Below are 21,266 nucleotides of genomic sequence, written 5' to 3' on the forward strand. Positions count from 1 at the left end.
TAGTTCCTGTGCTGATTGATGCTGGCTGTTCTAAGAAGTTCTAGTAACACTTTACTTTAAGGGAGTCTACATAACACATTCATAACATCTTACATAAATGCTTCATAACATGTTAATCGATGTTTAAATCAACATTTAAAAAAGTATACATTTTACCTGATATTGATATAGACTACTATGTACTTTTACTGAGATACAGTTTTCAAAATAAAAGTCCTCATTTTTTAATTTAATTTTATTTTTTTTTATTTTAAAAAAATATATATTATTTTTAGTAAAACGCCTCATTTCTGGACAGCCAAAATAAAAATGACCTCGCTTTATCCCTTGGTTGTTAAGTGCTTTGACACTCAGTTGCATTTCACCTATACTTTCAATTACTTTTTAATTATTTGTTTTTTCTTAAGCATTTGCTTTGCATGTCACTTTAAATTACTCTTAAATAAGCTTAGGAACAATCATTTGACTGAATCTTAGTATGATTGTGCCAAAGTACTTAATGGCCAAAGGGGTAGAGCAGGGTCATTTTTATTTTGGCTGTCCAGAAAGGAGGCATTTAACTGTAATTTGTTAGATGACCCCTTGCAAAAATGGCAAGCAAGGGTGTTTATAAGCCAGAGCAAAAGAATACATTAAAATACTAAATATTTCAAAACTATAACACCAGGTTTACTATGTTCAACCTGGGCTTTGTACCAAACTGCTCCATGTGTCTGTATACAGAAAGGAGGCATTTTGCTGAAAATAATATAGTTTTTCAAAATAAAAAATGAGAACTTTTATTTTGAGAAATATATAGCTGCAAAATGACAGAGTAGGCGATATTAATATCATGTAAAACATGAATGCTTTATGCATGTTGATCTGAATGTTCATGAACATGTTATGAAGCATTTAAGTAAGACGTTATGACTGTGTTATGTAGACACCCTTCTAGTAAAGTGTTACCAAAGTTCCACCACAGTTCTGTAAGTTACTCAGTACTAATGTAGTTTACTCAGTGATACTTTTGTACTTCTACTCAAGTCGTTTTTGGTGAAGGCACATTAACTTTTGTCATTATTTTATTTAACTTAAGTATCAATATTTTTTTGAGGACTTGAGTTGCTAACCAAAGTAAAAATGACTTCAACCAGCATAAGATACGTATGCTACACAAGCTGTGAACAGTTTTTAACACTTACCCCGCTGTTGTCACAAGACCATCTTTATGAGAACAGCGGGAGTGGGTGAAAGATGCACTGTACATACGGCCCATACTTAAACATACGTAATCTTGTCATAAAAGAATCAGATTCTTATCACTGAACTCCTTTCAGCTGAAGATGGCACTTAGATGAGCTTCACCAACAAGGAGAGAGAGACAGAAAACCCTGTACCACCACTTTTAGCCTTTATTTTCTTCCACATCGTTTATCTTCTGCTCAGATCTCAGATCCAGCTCTTCACTGTTGGCACAGGAGGACATGAGTGTGACTAAGGAAAGCAGGCCTCACCAGCCCAGTCCTGCTCCCACCCGCAGACTTCCTCTCACAGCCAACTGTGGGGCATTTGAGGACTGAACTTCATGAAGCTGAAGGTTAATAATAGGGATTCTATAAATGTGCTGAGAATGAGCCTGTACTGTTTATTGTTTACATTCCGCTCCTGTATAAATCATTCCTGCAGTCATATTTGTGGATTGAGTGTATTTTTAAAGGTGAATTCCAAGAAAAGGAGTCAGAATGGTTCACAGTGGTGGTGATAGGAACCAGACATCAACCTCTAAAAGCTCCCTTACAGAAACGTAATACATGAAATAGTTATAAATGTGCTGTCTGACACCCAAGACATTGTTTTATGAATTTTGAGATGGTTCATCTATTTATGGTGGAGAGGTAAATGTAGAGTGTTGTCAGGAAAAACAGTCCTCAAAGAAAATATTTTTTTCAGGTTTATCACTATTTTACCATTATCAACATATAAAAACTATGAAGAAGTGTAGATTTACTAGTTTTTTTTGGATAGTAAATAATTTGGCTATATTGATTTTGTAGACCTCTGCGATGGACAGTGGGGATAGGCTCCAGCACCCCCTGTAACCCAGAAGGATAAGCGGTTTCGAAAATTTGTGTGTGTGTGTTAAAATTAATCTACATAACCTGTGCCAAGTAGGACCAAATTGTAGTGAAATGTGAGTCAAAGCATTGAGTTTACAAATGATTTCTTGAAATTATCACTTGACAAAATTTCAATCATTTTATTACAAAATGATTTATTAGAAATTATAGGAGCTGAAGTTATCAACGTCATGATTTGCTTCGGTTCGTGTTGTTGGAGTAGATGATCGAGAGAGGAGTCAGTGTGGAGGCGCTGAGATGATTTGTGGAGATGCTGAGATGATGTGGAACTCCACCTGAGAGAGTGAGATAAAGAACATAGGAGAACGTTAGACAGGATCAAATGGAACAACACATAAGAGAGAGAGTGAGAGATACAGGCAAAACCTCACCTGAGAGAGTGAGGCAGCTTCAGCTGCTTTAGTCTCTTCAGCAGAAGAGCAGAGACGGCATTCTTCTAAAACAGTGAAAGGGTCAAATAAGTAAACATTTAAAGTGACAGTCACTGAATTAAAATGTGGCTGTGAAGTCCCTTTCGTTCCGTCTCAGTAAAACCAGAACTGCAGCACAGCGGCTCGGCACCAGTATCAGCTCTCATTAATCATTCACTGTGACACCAAGAACTTCAGGTTAATACCATAAATTTACAAATACAGTCAAATGCAAACATTTGGGCACCTTTTGTCAAATTGCATGTTTTGTTGGTTTTCTAAGTGAAAATAAGTTACACATCCTCTACAGAGACACACGTCTGCACAGCGCTGCAAAACCTGGCATCTACATAATGGAAACTTAACAATAGAGGAGAAAAATTCTTAACTTTAAATGGAAGTTAAAAGAACTGCATAGTTGGAGCTTTTTTCATTGGTCCATTCGTCAAATTTTAGCGTGTTGTAAAGGGCAGGTGGCATTTTCTACATTCTGTAACAAGTACAAAACAATAAAAATTAAGATAGGAGGTTTTGTTCTGACAGCAGCGACATGTTAATGCACAACTACTGTTTATTTGCTGATTTTCACATATTGGAAAAACTGATCATTAGAAATTATGAACTAAAATTAGCATAAAATGCCATATTTAAAGGGAAATTCCACATACTTTTCAAAATTCCTGCATAGTGCAATAGCTGAGATGTTAAATTATTTAGACCCAGATAGCAAGAGGATAGCGGACCACTGTCAGCCCACTGATGGCAAAGCTGGTGGTCCACTGGCATTTTGCTCAGCGTTTTCTGGGTGGGCCACTGGTGGTTAAGCAGAGTATTAGACAAAATCTTGTCCTTGCTCACTGCCCGATTTACTTATTTTTCTTTCCTTCCTTTCTTTAATTATACTTTAAATTAGTATAGTAAATAATTTTAATCCTTCACAGCATCAGCAACAACATTATCTATAAAATCATTTTATATCAGGCCTAGTCTTTTTTTTCTCTCAGTTGTTTCTAACATTTATCTGAGTTGGTTTTTCAAAATAAAAGTCTGTGTTCATTTAAACTCAGGGAGATTAAAAACTAGTTGTATGCAGGACAGTAATCTGGGTGGTCCTAGAGTCGACCAGCAGTGGCAAACAGTCAGCGGGGTGCCAACCATATCAAGACAGTGGACCGATATATGCTTGCTATCTGGGGAGTGGTTTGATATGAAATGTTTCATTCTAGAGGAACTTACTATGGCATGTGCCTGTCCCACGGACCCCGTTGATGGCTGCGAGAGTCGGCAGGAAGGCGGGGCCTGAACTCTGAGCTGGGCGAAGCCCGGCGAGGACGGCAGGGAGAAGAGCACAGCGAGTGAGTGGGGAACCTAGGACTCGCGCGCCACCTCTGGTCCCGCAACGAGGCCACTTTAATTTGCCTCACATTCGATCCGGGCGGACAAGCTGCGGAGAGGGTGCGGTGACGGGGAGGCGGACCAACGAGCTCTCATTCCCTCTTGGTTCAGGTGCGCCTTTTAAAAAGAGCAGAGAGGGAACAGAGAGAGAAGGAGAGAGAGAGAGAGAGACGAGCAGCAGCCCGAGAGACTGAGTGAAGAGCTGAAAAGCTCAACTGAGTAAAGGACTGAAAAATCTGTAGTTTGAAGCCACTGAAAAGCAGCCAGCTTAGCGCTGCTTTGTTTCTGGTTTTGTTTTCTTTGTGAGTATTTGAACTTGAAATTAAAGTAATGGCTGCTGCGAACGTTTCTCCTGCCTCCAGCGTTCTCCTTGAGCCCGTGGTAGCGCAGGATGTGCTACACTTACCAACTTGGATTTCTTTATAGTGGTGGTGAATAGCCATTTTATTTACTACTGAAAACTAGCACTGAACCTATACTTGTAAATATATATTTTAAAAAAAAATCTCATGAAGCCCAAAATGTACCATTCCTCCATGAACAGAGTTTTAAAAATACATTTTAAGTCAAAAATATTGTACGACAACATTTCTTGTACTACTTTCCTGTGAAAGAGCTTTTAGAAGCATTACATTTTTCAGGCGTTCATCACCACCACTGTGAACTAGTCTGACCTCGGTAAGTTTCTCTAGACCAGAGCATTTCACATCAAATCACTCTGAATGACTTTCACATTTTTACGTCTCATCATCTTTTTTATTTATTTATATATTTATTTTTTGTGCAATATTCCCCGTTAAGTTTCCCTTTATTCTCTCTGTACAGGATGTGTTAATTTGTTTTCACTCAAAAAAATCAACAAAACATGTCATTTGACTGGAGGTGGTCAGATTTTACCAACGATTGTATCTTGTGTATTAAGTTCACAAAGCATGTGCTTTACCAGTGTTTTCTTAATACACTGAACCGCCACTTCATTAAATACACCTCACTGTTTCTACACTCACTGTCCATTTTATCAGCTCCACTTACTATATAGGTGCACTTTGTATCTCTACACTTACAGACAGTAGTTCATCTGTTTCTCTGCATACTTTCCCAGCTGACATATGACCGACCTTCAACGTTGAAATGTGGTTGAAATAATATCAGTCGTTGTTTCAATGTTGAAAAACCTTTAAAAACAATTTAATGTTAAATGGTTGTCAGCAAAATACTATTAAATCATCGTGAAATTTTTACTTTGAATCAACATAATGTCTTAAACATTCTGCCATATAAATATGATCATTTTTATTATTATTATTTTATGAGCTTTTTTATATTTTGATGATAAGACCACTTCAAAATTCTAAATTTATATGTTAAAAATAGAAAACAACAGCAACAATAACAGTAACTAGAAAGTGAAGTTTGTCAGTACCCGTATTGAGGCCCCCGAGTCCACCTGTATTAAGACTGTCCCAGTGCACCTGTGCTGAGGTGGGCCGGGTGAGTGACCAACGTTCAACTGTGCAGGAAAAGCATTTAGATCCACTTCTGGAAACTTCGGAAGGCTTCAAAACGCGTTTGGTGAAGATTAGCTAGATTGGTGGTCTGGATCCATATAACCTGCGTTTCTGAGTTCAGAACATCCCAGTGTGTCATATTCTATATTATACAACAGTTAGTTCAGCCACGCAAGCTGATTGGTTGAGAAGCGTTTTTTTCACAAACACTGTGTCAATCCGCTGAGATGCTGTTGCTAAGCAACGAGTTTGACAGCTGTAGGAGACGCTCAAGCCATTTGAACGTTTTTACTTCTTACTTTGCCCCAAACACCAAACGGACACTTTTAAGATCACATTTGACCGATAGCCGATTTGATCAGACTCTGAAGATGAGACAACACTAAATTCCCAAACTGTCATCACCACTGAGCAGCTTTTCAGTCGGCAGCTGTGACAGAAGAACAGCTAAACAACCTGGAATCAGCCAGAAATTAACCGAACACCATTCGCCAAACTAAATGGGCTGTAAGATGCTTTACAGACTGGCTGGAACAAAACAAGGAGCTGGAGAACGAACTGCCGGCTGTGCAGCGAGTTGGCGGAGTTCGTTACTCTGACGTAGCAACGAGCTGCTTGTTAAGGAACTATAATTTGGTGAAGGAACTGCGAACATTGAAACATATTAAACGCCGCGTTCACGGCCCAGTTTATTAATTTATTACTTTATTTATTTAACTGTTGTATAAAAGCAGTAGAATAAAATGTTTCTATTGCTTTTACACAACTCGAGGTCGTGTGTTATCGTAAATAACATCACCCACCTTCGGCTTGTGCCTGCGACCAAATCACAGCCGTGATGTTATTTCACGATAACACACTCCCTCTCGTTTTCTATTGCTTAAAAAAACTAATAAAAGTGGCTACCAAAGCTGCCAAAGTTCAAAAACAATAAACTCATGCATATATACCAAGCTCAAGTTAGTTTCTTACCCGCCAGCTTCTCACTTGAATTTTCAGTACTTCACTACGCTAATGACTTCTAATGGCGTATGCGCTATTTTTGTATACTATTTAGTGTGCTAGTGTGCGGTTTAGAACACGAAAATAATATCACAGCAGGAAATGTCAGCTCAGATTTTAGCTTTCGTTTGTCATCAGTACAACTACAAATAGACTGAAATCAAGTCAGTTCACTCAAATACACAGTTTAATGTGCGTCACACGTTTAAAAAGTGTTTCAAAAATGTGTTTTACTGCCTTTGCTGGATCAGTCATGGCTTTGTTGTCTTATTACAAACCGCCACAGCAGTGCTGAGTTAACTTGAAGCTGACGACCAAATTGGTGGCAGCGCGATTGTGACGTCATCAGGATACTATTGATAGGAAACTGCGAGCGTTAGAATGTTGGGGTTTGCTGCAGAATGATTGGGCAGGACAACGTTATATATAGAATGACGTCATCACGACCGTTTGTGACGTCATTCAGGAAAATCTATAAATAGGCCTGCAGAAGATCAATTCTTCACTTCTGAACTTCGCATAGCAGTGGAAGGTCAGCGTCTCTCGTACAGTTGCAGTATATATTGCATGTTTTATTTGGGGATTTTGACCAGAAGCATGAAAATAAAAAATGGAAGGTGATCATGTGGAGAACATAAGAACCGATATAGAGTACTTGGATTACAAGATCTCTTGTCTTGATGAAGACAGAATCCAAGCGGCATGGAAGAGGCTTCAGGATCACGTAAAGCACCTGAGCCATCTACAGTGACTAAGAGGATGGACAGACATTAGAAAGGTGGAACGAGGAAAGTGGACAGTCAAGGAGGCCTGCCTGGTGTTGCGCATGGAGAAACTCAGTGCTGAGCTGAAGACAAAGGACTGGCAGCTGGACCAAGCCAGAAAGATGGAAGAAGCGTCCAGAGAGAGTGTGGAAAGGTTTAAGGACAGAGAGGGAGGAGCCCAAAAAAACATCGAAAAAGAATGGACAGAAAAGATGAGAAAAGCTGCTGAGGCACTGGAGAAAGAGCATCTAGAAGCCGTGCATCCAGAAGCTCTTAGAGGCGAATGAGCAGCTACAGGATGAGCTCCTGATGAAAGAGGAAGAGATTGAGGAGATGAGAAAGATGTGGAAAGCAGAAAAGAAGAAGATGGAGAAGATCTGGGAGATATCGGATGATCCAAAAATCTGGAGATGAACATCAAGTACAAGGCCATTATGAAGCAGAAGATGGAGGAGCTGGAGCGTGAGCAGGAGATGATGATGGATCCAGCAGCTGCGATTAAGGAGAACGAGAGCAAGGAAGAAAGATGAGAATGGAGGAAGATCCAAAAGAAGGAGCTCAAAATGCAAAAGAAGGCCGAGGAGAAAAGGAGAAAGGAGGTCTCGAAGGACACGACAGCGAAGAGCAAAGGGAAGATGAGCTTCTGGAAAACACTTTGGTGTTGTAAAGGGAGAGAGTGAAGAACGAGAATGTATGCTTTTCACTTAAAACATCAATAAACAACATCAATAAACACCATTTGTCTCTTTACGTTTGTCCAAGTGATAATAGGCCAACGACAGTACACTATAAAACAACAAATAACTATAAACAGAAGAAACAGAGTCCTAAAAAAACAGTAACGTCTGGTTGCTTTTACCTTATTATTTATTTTCTGTCAATATTTATTATTTAATGCTTTTTATGTTCAGAAGTTTTGAAAGGAAAAGCAACGAAACCTCACTTGGCCAGGGGTGCACAAACTTTTGCGTATGAGTGTTGTGTTGTGTTTTGGGTTTGAGAGATTACAGGAATAGTCAGATGTAGGGCTGCAACTATTCAATGTTTTAAGTAAAAAAAAAAAATAAATAAATAATTTTTAACCGAATATTATCTCGAATATTGAGATGTTCTATAGCATAAAGAAAAGATCACTTTACTGACTGTGTCACACCTACTGGCCATTCCTTCATTCAGAGATCAGCTTCCCCGGAGTATTGAGAGCTGACTCCTCCCACACTTACGCACCTGCCTACAATCTGCTCATCAGCCACCGTTTATAACCAGGACTCTCACTCTGCCTCCTTGTGAGGTATTGCCACTCTCAGTGACTTTATTGAGCTGTTATCCTGTGTTTTGGTGTTTTCTGTTTTTTTTGACTCTTTGTCTGTCTGTACTCTGATTTTTGCTCTGTGGACTTTGTTCATTAAAGATTCTCTGCATTTGCGTCTCACTACCCTGTCTGAGTGTTACAGACTGAGTAAGTTTCAAAATAAGAATATAAAATTTGAGCGAGTGAAGTCGAGCGAATGGTTCTGGAGTGTCCAAAAATCAGAAACTAATCAGGTTTTGTGATGTGTGGGGTTGTTAGCTTGCTGGCTAGCAAGCTTATGGCTTCAAATTACAGACCAGCTTTGGCGCTTCACTCACACGAGATTAGAAGATAAAGCAGAAATATTTCGAGGGTGAGACATCGAGCGACTGGTGCTTGAGTTGGTTAAAACTTAAAGGGGAACTCCACCAATTAAAAAAAAAAACATCTGTATAATTAAATGGTTGTGATGTTGACAGTCATTCAGAGTGGTTTGGTGTGAAACGCCCTGTTCTAGAGAAACTTAGCTACGATTCAGAGATGTTCAAAGGTGATAGTGGAGACGACTGAAGAATTTAATGCCTCTGAAAGCCCCCCTCTCAAAGTTATTATATAAACTGGTTAGATACACTATATCACCAAAAGTATTCACTCACCCACCCAAAACATTGAAATCAGGTGCTCCAGTCACTTCCATGGCCACAGGTGTATAAAACCAAGCACCTAGGCATGCAGACTGCTTCTACAAACATCAGTGAAAGAATGAGTCGCTCTCAGGAGCTCAGTGAATTCCAGCGTGGTACCGTGATAGAACGCCACCTGTGCAACAAGTTGTGAAATTTCCTCGCTACTAAATATTCCACAGTCAACTGTCAGTGGTATCATAACAAAGTGGAAGAGATTGGGAACGACAGCAACTCAGCCACGAAGTGGTCGGCCACGTAAAATGACAGAGCGGGGTGAAATCTTATTTCACTCTGTCATGACTGTCACTACTTCTTCTCCTCTTGCTGTCACCTGCACGTCCATCTACCAACAGCATCTTTTAGGTATGGAAGCAACTCTTATGTCTTTTTCAACTGGGTTACTGGCAGGGTTGGGATAGCTACTGAAAAATTAGTACTTAGCTATTTTGTAGCTACTTTCCCAAAATGTGTAGCTAGGTACAATTTAGCTACTTCTCCAGAAAAAGTAGTGGCTACTTTCTAGGTACTTTTTGAAAAATAGTGCACTACTTTTTAGCTACTTTCAAAGTGCGACTGTCAGAATGTTTGTGAATCTCCACCTGACACATCAAACAAGCCCAAATGAATGTGTGAACAAGACACTGCATTTAATCAGGTGCCAGAAAGAAACATACAATTAAAAAGTTGCAAATATACAAAAAGATCACCAAAAAGTGAGTTTAAATGTAACCGACAATCAAACTTACACAACCAAAGGTGTGATATCCAACAAAAATTTAGACTAAAAGCAAAGTCAATCATTCCAGGGTTTTCCTAACAAAAATCAACAAAATAACTGAATACAAACCAAACAATTTTGTGCAGCTCAGAGCATTCGTCATTGGTACCAACAGTTCCAAGAGAAAAGGCACCAGCATCACCAGATCTCACACTGTATGACTTTGTATTGCGGTGGTACGTTTAGGATTCTGCTTTTGTGCCACTCCCAACAACGCTGGATGAAGAGCTGTGAATACAGTGACACCCGACATGCTCAATCGAGTACGGGATGAGTTTGACTATGGTGTTGATGTTGTCCGTACAGCTGGAGGAGGTTCATGTTGAGCACTTGTAAAATTACATAATAAACTTATATATAATATATACTCATTAAACCATTTACAGTTTACTGCACTGTTCTGTAATGATTTACAAGTGAAATAAATCATTTTGAAAAAAGATGAATCTTTTTGAATCACCCTGTATTTTACCAAGAGCATTTCGCTTTTTACTCAAGTATAGAGGTTCTTTGTCCACCCTGCTCCTGGCTTACAAGGAGAGGCTAGGAAACAAGCCCTGTCTGCATAAACAGGTATTTCTCAGGTTTGGAAGCAATGCCTTTACTGGATTTGCAAGGCTTGTATGCTTATAGAAATGCAGTTTGTCGACATAAATATGCCTGTTTCAGTTATTAAAGTTAGTATTTTGTGTCCTCTTCCTACAGCCATCCATCTGCTGCCTCTGGTTCTCGACTGATAAGGACTTACAGCTTGTCTCAAGTACTTTTATTTATAGTAATGGTTATAGTGTTGCTCTTCATAATCTTAGTATATTGCTGTTGTCGGAAGAAAACCTCGTATCTTCATTTTTGACGCTTTTCAGTTTTTGACATAATTTCAAAATACCTGTTGCTCTTTAAAATGTATGTAAATTTCATTATGAATGGACTAAAAGAAATGACCCAAAATGACTTGGAAAAAAGTCTGGTTCCATTGACTTACATTAAAAGTAAAGTAGGTTTTTTCCTCCTCCTGTTATCATTTGGGAGATACGAGGTTTTCTTCCGACAACAGCGATATATTTCTTTACGTATTTTACGTATCTTTTAGCACAATATTATGTATTTAAAACCATAGCTCATGTCACAACTCCTGTAGGCTCTGAACTCTCCTTGGACTCTATCTCCCAGAATCCCCTGGGAGATCACGTGATGCCAGCCTCACTCTTGCGCTCCAACCAGCACTCCAGTTCCCCAGAATGCCGATTGTTTTCAGCTGTCCTTCTCTGATTAGTTTAGCTTAAAGCCCGGGCTTGTAGTTAGTCTCATTGTGAAGTATTGCTTCTTCTCACAGAGCTACTGAGCATTTGTTTCTGCTTGTTTGTTCCTATTCTGACCTTTTTGCCTTGTGTTTTGACCTGCCTTTTGCCTGACCCCTTTTTGGACACTTTTGCTTGGTTATGTTTGTGTTTTTGTGTATTTTGTCTTTTCTGGATCTGACCATTACACATGACCTGACTATGATTGTGGATTCTGTTTTTACTAGTAAAACCTCTCATTCCCCTTTTAGCTGCAAGCATCTGGATCAATCTGTCGCGTTACAGCTCACCTGCTTTGCCTTTTTTCTTTAGTTTGCAGAAGCTGTTGTATAAAAGCATTAGGACTTTGAATGTTAAATACTACTGGAAAAACAGCATTTTGAATTCACAGTAACAGCCTCCTTGTATGCTATTTCATACACATCGCTTTTTCACACCCTGCTTCGGAGCTTTATTTCTCATAATGCCTGCTGTTCTTGTAGGATCATTCATAGTCCAACTGTAATTTATCTGGTGAGGGTGTTACTCTTTTTTGTCTTCATTTTAGGTGCAGCCATGAAGAATCCACGATCATAAGCTGCAGGTGCCAGAGAAATTGACCAGAGACCCCCACATCTCACCAGAGCTAAATATATAGTTAACATTATTGGTTAGGGGTCAGATGTTCATTCTCCCATTCATGCCCTACATATATGCTCACTGACCACTTTTTAGACACCTAACCTAAACTAGTTAAACCTTTTTGCATATGACAATACGTCACTGCGTTGCTGTGGCATGTACTGGAAGGACTTTCATAGGAGGAACTGCCACAAGCTTTCAAAATGCCTATGGTTTTCGTTGTTTATTGTTGCTTGAATAGTTCTAACTGAGGAACTACAAGGAGCCTTTATCAAGCACCAAAGCTCACAGGGGTAAAAATGCAAAAAATTGACCACAGTTCATCCGTGGGTCTGCACAGGTGATAGATTTTAAAGGTACAAGCAACACCACTTACACTTAAATCAGGGTTAACAGTTTTTAAACACTGTGTCCACTCACTGTCCACTCTAGACACTCCTACCTTGCTAGTCCTTGTAGATGTAAAGTCAGAGACAGCAGCTCATCTGTTGACACAGTTTGTGTTGGTCATCCTCTTGTCCTTCATCAGTGGTCACAGGATGCTTTTGGCCGTTTATTGGTGGACTATTCTCAGTCCAGCATCAACATTGCGGTGTTTAAGACTCCAGCAGCACCGCTGTGTCTGATCCACTCAGACCAGCGCAACACACACTAATACACCATCACCACTTCAGTGTCACTGCAGTGCTGAAAATGACCCACCACCCAAATAATACTTGCTCTGTGGGGGTCCTGTGGGGGCCCTGACTACTGAAGAAGAGGGTAAAAAGGGGGCTAACAAAGTATGCAGAGAAACAGTTGGATTACAGTCTGTAATTGTAGAAACTACAAAGAGCTCCTATATAAGTGGATCTGATTAAATGGAAAATGAGTAAATACAAGGTAGCTGTAAATAATAAAGTGGCCAACGAGTGTAGACATATATACATACAGTGGTGTTCTGCACATTTCAGTTTAGTTTGTATTTTTAACACCTGTTTATTGGTATACGGTTTTAGGGTTGTCACTGACATTAATACATGCATACTGGTGAAAACAGGTGAGCTTTAAGAATTGCTGAGCTTACAAGGCATGATAGGGTTGAAGACATGATGCACTTTAAAACAGTGGCGGACTATTGATTCGTCAGCTGTGTTCACCTATGGGCCAATTGGTTTTCTTTTGATGGTTGTTTGCTTTCTCTGTTATGCTATTTCTAAATAAAAGTGAATGTTAGGCTACATCTGAGCAAATGCTATACTTTTGATTCAGGTGCATGTAGAACAGAGATTTAGACTTATGCAGAAAGTATCTGGAAGTGAGTATATTTTGCTGGCTGGGCAGGGGAGTGTTAGTATCACGGCAGACCCGGATGTGAGCTGAGCAATTGGGCCAGAACTGGGCCTGGATTTAAACTGAGGTCTCGGCCGATGCCTATCAGGCTCAGTGTGCAGTATTTGGCCTGGATGTGGCCCAACTGATTTTTGCTCTCTGGGAGTTTCAATGTTGAAAGGTAAGATGTTGAAACAACGTTGTGATATCAACATTGATTCACTTTTCAAAATCAAAACAAAATCCAATGGTGATTCACCCTTCATCCACGACGTTGATTCAACCGTGAATAAACGTTGAAATGCCAGGTGGGTTGTTACCCCCTTTTACCCTGTTCTGCAGTGGTTAGGACCCCCATGGACCCTCACAGAGCAGGTACTATTTGGGTGGTGGATCATTCTCAGCACTGCAGTGACACTGATGTGGTGGTAGTGTGTTAGTGTGTGTTGTGCTGGTTCGAGTGGATCAGACACAGCAGTGCTGCTGGAGTTTTTAAACACCTCAGTGTCACTGCTGGACTGAGAATTGTCCGGCAACCAAAAATATCCAGCCAACAGCATCACATGACCACTGATGAAGGACTAGAGGATGACCAACACAAACTGTGTTGCAGCTCTGACTTTATCAATAAACTCTTCGGTGAGTTTTTTGGCTGGTTGCAAAGCAGAAATCTGATTACTGCCTGACTCGCGTAGACCCGGATTTTCCCCATTATCTGCATGTTTGCATGTAAACGTGGGGGGCCTCACTGTAAAAAATCAAACTTAAGAATTAGTTGTTTATACTTGGAACAGTAAGTTGGGGACTTAACTCAACGAGGCGAAAGTTCACCTAATTCAAAATATATTGTTCTGCTCAACTTTTGTGACAAAATAAACAAAACTTATCAATGCCTGTGTGAAATGGCAGCACTATTTAACATTATTGTTGTTTTCTTTTTCAGAAAAAAATAACGCGATAGATGCGCAGCAAAATCTGCTCATTGACAGGTCAATACCCAGATGTTCTGTTGAAGCACCACAGGATACGCCACGGATTTCACGGTACACGCTGGCCCTGTTTCCATCCCCATTGTGTTTGTTCCTTTAAAACAGCGAGTTCATTGAGACGTCACCTCTCAAGACGCCATACTAAAGTATCTGTACATCACAAAAGTTTCACCTTCCAGTGTGAGCTTTGCGATTACAAAGATGTTTGCAATGAAAAGCAGTTTTCAGCCACTTAGGTGTACATCTAAGAAGACGTGATACAGTGAGGTGCCCGTTTAATAACTGTGATTTTGAAAGCAATTTTCTTTCAATGTTTAGTAGTCACAGAAGCAGATCGCACGAAGATCACACAGCCAAAGACTTCAGGACTTGAACAGCAACTGTTAATGAGGTGGAGAACATCAGTCCTGATGAAGTGCAGATTTTGGATCTGGAACCAACTGTGGAGTGTGAGAAAGAGACACCGACTGACGCTGCATCAGAAGTAGGAAAAGCAGACGCACTAACTCTCCAGCATAACCTCGCATCACTTTTTCTTTGTATGCAAACTGTCTTGCATGTCTCCAGACAAGCAACACAAAAAATAATTGAGGAGCTGAACGATATTGTTTATGTTTCAAGTTTGCATGCACATCAAAGCGTAAAGGACTTTCTTGCCAAACATAACAAGGACCTCAATGACTCCATTGTTCAAGAAGTATTAGAAGCCATTTTTAGAGCAAATCCTTTATTTGCAACTTCCAAAAAAGATGTTCTTTCCACTGATTACAGAAGGAATATCTATTTTAAAGGGAATTTTCCAGTAATTGAACCGACAGATTATCTCTTTGATAGACAGAAAAAGAATTCCTTTGTAGATGTACCAGTACTTCTAGTTCTTGCTCACCTGCTTAGCTGCCAGGGCGTGTTGGGGAACGTTCAGTTCAATCATAGAACTTTACCTGGTTTTTATCATTCGTTCCAGGACGGAAAGTATTTTAAAACTCACAGACTTTTAGTCAAAGAGGAATTTGGCCTTGCCTTAGCGCTGTATATTGAGGACTTTGAGATCTGCAACCCACTGGGAGCGTCCAAAAAAATACACAAGATCACAGCTGTATACTGGGTAGTACTTAACATACCAGCAAAATTCCGTTCTGGCCTACAGACAATCCAGTTAGTTGCTCTTGGCAAGACTGAAGATGTGAAACGTTTTGGGTTTGACAGATTTCTTGAACCCTTGCTTAAAGACATTGCTGTTCTAGAGAAGGACGGAACGTTTGTTGAGCCTCAGAATCGTCGGGTAAAAAGAACCAGTTTCTGTGTTTGTGCAGACAACCTTGGAGCACATGGACTCGCTGGCTTCCAGGAGAGCTTCTCTGTAAAAAATTTTTGCAGATTTTGTTTAGTTAGTCGAGAGACTTTAGAAGATTCAGCTTACCCACACTTTCAACTGAGATCTCCAGCACAGCATAATGCAGCATTAAAGGAGCTCCAGGAGAGTGATAAAGTCCATATTGAAGGTATTAAGAGTGAATGTGTGATAAGCAAGCATTTGACATATTTCCACCCAGTCACCAGCTTTCCACCAGATATTTTACATGATTTCTTCGAGGGGATTGTGCCTGTTGAATTGGCTTTATGTCTAAAAAAACTCATAGTGAAAGGCTTTTTGTCATTGGATGCTGTGAATGGTCGTATAACGTCATTTCCTTATAAAGACGCAGATAAAATCAACAGACCTCACAAAATCCCCAAGTCTAGTTTTTTGAAAAGAACAGTTGGGGGCAATGGCCATCAAAATTGGACGTTGTTAAGGTTGTTGCCTCTAATGATTGGTGGCCTTGTGCCTGATAATGAACCAGCCTGGGAGATACTCATGGATCTCAAAGATATTATTGAGTTGTAGTTTCTTCAAAGTTCTCAGGAGAATCCTTGAATTACTGTAAATTAGTGTAAAATATCTGACCACCGCAAGTTATTTCTTGAGACCTTTCCTGAGGTGCGCCTGCGTCCCAAACATCACTACGTGGAACATTATCCGCATCTGATTAGGTGCTTTGGACCACTTGTGGAATTATGGACCATGATACTTGAAGCTAAGCATAGCTTCTTTAAGAAGGTTGTCAGTGACGGCCATAATTTCAAGAATGTTCTTCAGACTCTTGCATCTAGGCATCAGTTAATGCTTGCATACCATCTTGATAGCTCACAACTCCTCAAGGTTCCTCTCCAGGTTGAAAGTGTTAAAGTTGTTAGTACCCTTTCTTTAGATATGGCATGGAGATCCGCAATTCAGAAGACATTTCCACATCATCATAAAGTGTCCTTGTCCTCCAGTGTCCATTTAAATGGAATCAGATACACAGAGGGCATGATCATTTCTGCAGGGCAGTGTGGAGGACTGCCTGAGTTCTATAAAATTGAAAGTATTGTTGTTGAGAACGAGATTGGATTTCTCTGCAAACACCTGCCACCCTGGTATTTTGAACATCTAAGATCATACGAACTAGATGAGAGTCGGTATGCTGTAACACGTCCTGACTCTTAACGATCTCAATGATTTTCAGCCATTGGCAGCTTACCCTGTGGGTGGGTAAGCTATTTGTAATGCCCTAGAAATTCCTGCTCCATTAATTTGTAAGTTTGTATTTGTTAATTTAACTCTGATTAAATATGTGGTGAACTGTGAACGGTTTTTTAGTCTCATATCTATGTTGATTTGTTTGTTTCAGGTTCAAGTGCTCAAGTCTTTCTGCTGAATGTGAGGTTCTGAGTCATGATTTAGAGCAAAACAGGTGTGTATACTTCTCTGTGCTATTCTTCTATGCTGTTCTTAACAAAACCAGGACATTTGACCACATTAGCCCAATTTTGTGTACCTTACATTGGTTGCCAGTTAAATTCCACATTGAGTACAAAATTCTTCTACTGACGTATAAAGCTCTGAATGGCCTTGATCCTCAGTACCTCAGTGACCTTATTTCCTATTATCAACCGACATGCCCACTTAGATCACAAGGTGCTGCTCATTACTAGTACCCAGAATAAATAAAGTTACGTCAGGGGGAGGGGCCTTTTCATACAAAGCCCCCCAGCTTTGAATTAGCCTACCAGTCTGTGTTCGGGACTCAGACACAGCCTCCATCTTTGAGTCTAGGCTAAAAACTTACCTGTTTAGTCGAGCCTTTGGTTAATTTGTTTTCCTAACTATCTGTCCCCCTTATCCCCCCCTTCCCCCTACCCCCCCCCTTTCCCCGAGCTGAGCGGCTGCCCGTCCTAAGAGGGTCTGACCTGAGATGCGGCCGGCGCACTGCACAGTGGTGTTAAACTGTATCCACTTATACTGTTTTGTGTCTGTGTTGTTATCCGGTGTTGACCAGAGGAGGATGGGTTTCCCTATTTGAGTCTGGTTCCTCTCAAGATTTCTTCCTCCTGTTGAGGGAGTTTTTCCTTGCCACTGTCGCCAAGGCTTGCTCACTGGGGGCGTGGACCCGGATTCTCTGTAAAGCTGCTTTGTGACAACATCTGTTGTAAAAGGCGCTATATAAATAAATTTGACTTGACTTCTTACACTTTATACAGCTTAAAGTAAATGTACTTCATATTTAATGTGCTGTTTAGAACACTGAGGGTCCTACCACTTGGCCTTAAACCCCAAAAAATCTAGGGGAAAATAAAGACATAATGCCCAATTAGGTTCACACTGCAGCTATTTTGTTTCATTGGGATATACACTGCTGTGTTTTGAGCTGCACATCTCGTGTCCTCACTGTAGGAACACAATATAGTGATGTTGTATACTGGGATAACTTTTTAGGTAACAGTCATGATATTTATAATTATTTGAATTTTCCACCATAAGTAGTGCAGTAGTTAACTACGTTCAGGCATCTTTATGCCACATTAAAGATGGAATGGGTCACTATTTAGGGCTTTGACAGTGTTAGGTGCTGTTTTTATTTGTTTTTTTAAAAATTCATACATTGGAATATTCTAAACTTGAAATATGGCGGTTACAGACAGTGTCAAGTGATCAAGTGATTTGATCAGTTAATCTGCTCCTTGTGATTTCTGGGAGCTGCATCTAAAGTGTCCTTCCTCTTGTTTGTCGTGATTCTTGCTGTTTAGTGTGATCCTCATCCTCCTTCTGTAGGCCTATAGCTGCAGTAATGTAGACTGGACAAAGCTTCATCAGAGCTGTTGTTTGCTTACCAACATGGCACTAAAGCACTAATGACGTGGTCAAACGCTATGAATACGACAGATTTTACTAGCGGTTTGTGCACAGTTGAACATCTCTATCCACAATGGGTAGCTAAATTAATTTATTGTAAGGGGTCTCTACAAACATTTGGATATATAGTGTATGTAGAGAAACCATCCTTTTAAGTTTCAGTAATTTAATACAATTTTTCTGATCTCTCTAGATTTTTAATTACTTCTGGTGAACTGAGGACAACACTGTTGGTGCCACAGGCTGTTTGAGTGTGGAGTACCACAGTTTGTTTCTGTTTTCTATGAGAAGTTTTTGGACAATGCTGCTGCGTGTTATAATATCTCCAGCAAACATAAGGAAAGTCAGCATATCGGAGCCACTTGCATCTTTGGATTGCCTTAAAGAAATTCTCCAAAGTAGACTTCAGCTGAAGGCAGGTTTTAGTCTCCAGTATGAGGACCCAGATTTGGGGAATGAACTATGCAGAGATTGTCAGATATTTCAGAGTTGCCAGCAGAGAAAGCAACATTAAAAGTTCTCTATGATACTTGCCCTGACCTTGAGGGATCAGATGTGTCAGTGTCCTCTCCTGATACTGCCTCTTTGTCCAGTTCATCTGACTCACCAAGCACTTCCACAGACCCACTGAATAATCGCCTGAGTCCTTTCCTCATCCCTACCTTCTCCTATGATGAGGAGCTTTGACTGAAAAAGGGCAATGAAGAGTACGACACAAGGAAGATTTGTCTGGATGTTACAAGGGACACGAAAAAAGATATCCTGGACAAAATTGCACAGGCTGTGTTCAGTAGAATGGCATATCCAGCCAAACATGAGGTAGATTCTGTAGCAATGGCACTGATCCGCAAACATCCCTGCCTTTGTGAGCCAGGTATGGGAGAGGGTTGGGATAGAGAGACAGAGCATCAATTTCGAAATAGGAAATTACAGGACCAAACTCCGCAATGCAGGCCGCAAAGAAGTCAATACAAGGAAGGACATTTCTGAGGATGGAAGACATTCTTTGAAAAAAAAACAGAAAGAGCTGAGGTGAATTTCTTACCTGACCATCCAATTGTGGTGACTGACGATTCCCTGGATCGAGAGAGAGGCAATGAGGGCAGAGATGGAGAAGAAGAATCCAAACATGAACTTTGTGAATTCGGGTATGGAGCAGGCATTTTCGTTGCGGCGGAGGGAGGTAGTTGAGCAAAAACCTCTGGTTAGTCTTGTCAGAGAACGTTGGTCAGCGCTGTTCTTGGAGCATCAGGTACGTGTGTTGTGGTTTGTTTATTATTATTATTTTTTAAATATATCACTGGATTGGATCATCCTGCTTCACTCACATGTGATACTTAAGCTTAAACTCAGCCTAACAATCTACACTAAGTAATTCAAACTAGCATGACTGATTATACACTGCGTTGTCCTTTCCTGTTCTCTCTCTCTCTCTGTCTCTCTCTCCTTGTCTCTCTGTCTGTCTGTCTCTTTCTGTAGACATGTAGCGAGTTTGAGAGAATAACCATCGTCAGTCTGAAGAGCCAGTTTCTTGGTGCACTGGACATGCATGCACCAAAACCCCTTAAACTGTACAGGGGCAGAAGGGGAAGCTATGGAGAAAATATACAGGCACTTCTTGAGGAGCCTGATGAACAGATGTGTTGTTTAAACCAGTTGTTCTACTTGCTGTGACCAAGTTGTTTTATGGGCTTTGACATGTTAACTGCACTTCTTATTTTATGCATTTTAAGGAAATGTTAATATTGTTAGAAAAGTGCTGTAAAATATTTGGATTTCACTTCCCTGATTATAACTTATTTACAGACCTGAAACATTGTGATGCACAGAAAGTCTGCAGCGCTTAAAGGTCACTTTTTTAAGAGAGGTGCATGCAAATACTGTCCTTAAGACCTGCTTGGTAAATACACATTTTATTTTAATTAATTTATTTATTATATCTGTATCCATGTATAAATGTAGATATTTATGTGTTGTAAAAGGTAGTGTCTGAAGTTTTCTATGTCCGTCTAGTCCTTCATGCCTTTTAAAATACTTTAGTCTTCTACTTTTAGCGTTCAGCTTAATTAAAAAGTAATGTAGCTGCATCACAGGTTTTAGATTTGGATCACAGTAGTCCATTACAGAGTATCTTGGGCAAATGTAATATTGGGCATGAGTTACTACTTTGCTGTGGCTATTGCAGTGCAGTTGAACAACAAGGAACAGGCCTCTGTTATTTCGTTTCTGTCAGTATCTCACTCATTGATGATAGCAGAGAAAGTGAAACATAGCCCTTGTCCATATATATATATTTTTTTGTTTAGTTCCTTGATGTCTTTTTTTGTCCAACAGACTACTGATGCTGAAGAGAAGTACACAAAGGATGTGTGAACTGGCAATCTTGACTGTCCTTGAGGATGACGGAGGTGTTCGGTGTTGAGGTGCGTGGTTGACTTTGCTATTGTGCTTGAGGAAAATGTCATCGTGGAAGTGCATTTCTTCTCCTCTTCGGGCTTTTTTACGCCCTAAACATTGAGTACCCCAAAGAGATGAAATACATGTGTGAGGTAATACAAAAAGGGCTTGGAGCTAATTTCTCAGCAAGGGTACATTCATGGAAAAACAAACTCTTAATCTCCTGAAATGTGTTGATCCAAGATGTCTGAATTGTGGGCTGTTTCCACACCATCTCACCCCACACCACCTCAAAGTTTTTGCTAGCTACAAGAATTTCAGACCATCCCCTTGATGTTAGATATGCAAAGCAATATTCTGTTGTATTTTTCAGTGTTCACCTTTTAAATGATAATTTCACAGCTTTAATGATGTTGACCTTGATGCATGCTCTGATATTAAAGGGTCAGATGTGCCAGGGCTCAAAACTGCATTCCAGTT

General features: G+C 40.1%; 1 protein-coding gene across 2 annotated transcripts in view; it reads right to left on the minus strand.

Moving 5' to 3' along the window:
• Window positions 1-2,298: 2,298 nt before the first annotated feature.
• Window positions 2,299-21,266, minus strand: part of LOC118824874 (tapasin-related protein-like) — a 25,166-nt gene continuing 6,198 nt past the window's right edge. The window contains exons 6-7 of one of the 2 annotated variants that reach the window (XM_036595314.1): window positions 2,492-2,556; window positions 2,299-2,395 (exon numbers count right to left, since the gene is read on the minus strand). In XM_036595314.1, the coding sequence (XP_036451207.1) occupies window positions 2,339-2,395; window positions 2,492-2,556 (122 nt within the window). In that variant the 3' untranslated portion in view covers window positions 2,299-2,338. Of the gene's footprint in view, window positions 2,396-2,491; window positions 2,557-2,650; window positions 2,708-21,266 lie in introns of those variants that run through there. The other variant, XM_036595315.1, reaches the window with a different exon arrangement.

The sequence above is a fragment of the Colossoma macropomum genome, unplaced genomic scaffold, assembly GCF_904425465.1.
Source record: "Colossoma macropomum unplaced genomic scaffold, Colossoma_macropomum, whole genome shotgun sequence".
Lineage (NCBI taxonomy): Eukaryota > Metazoa > Chordata > Actinopteri > Characiformes > Serrasalmidae > Colossoma > Colossoma macropomum.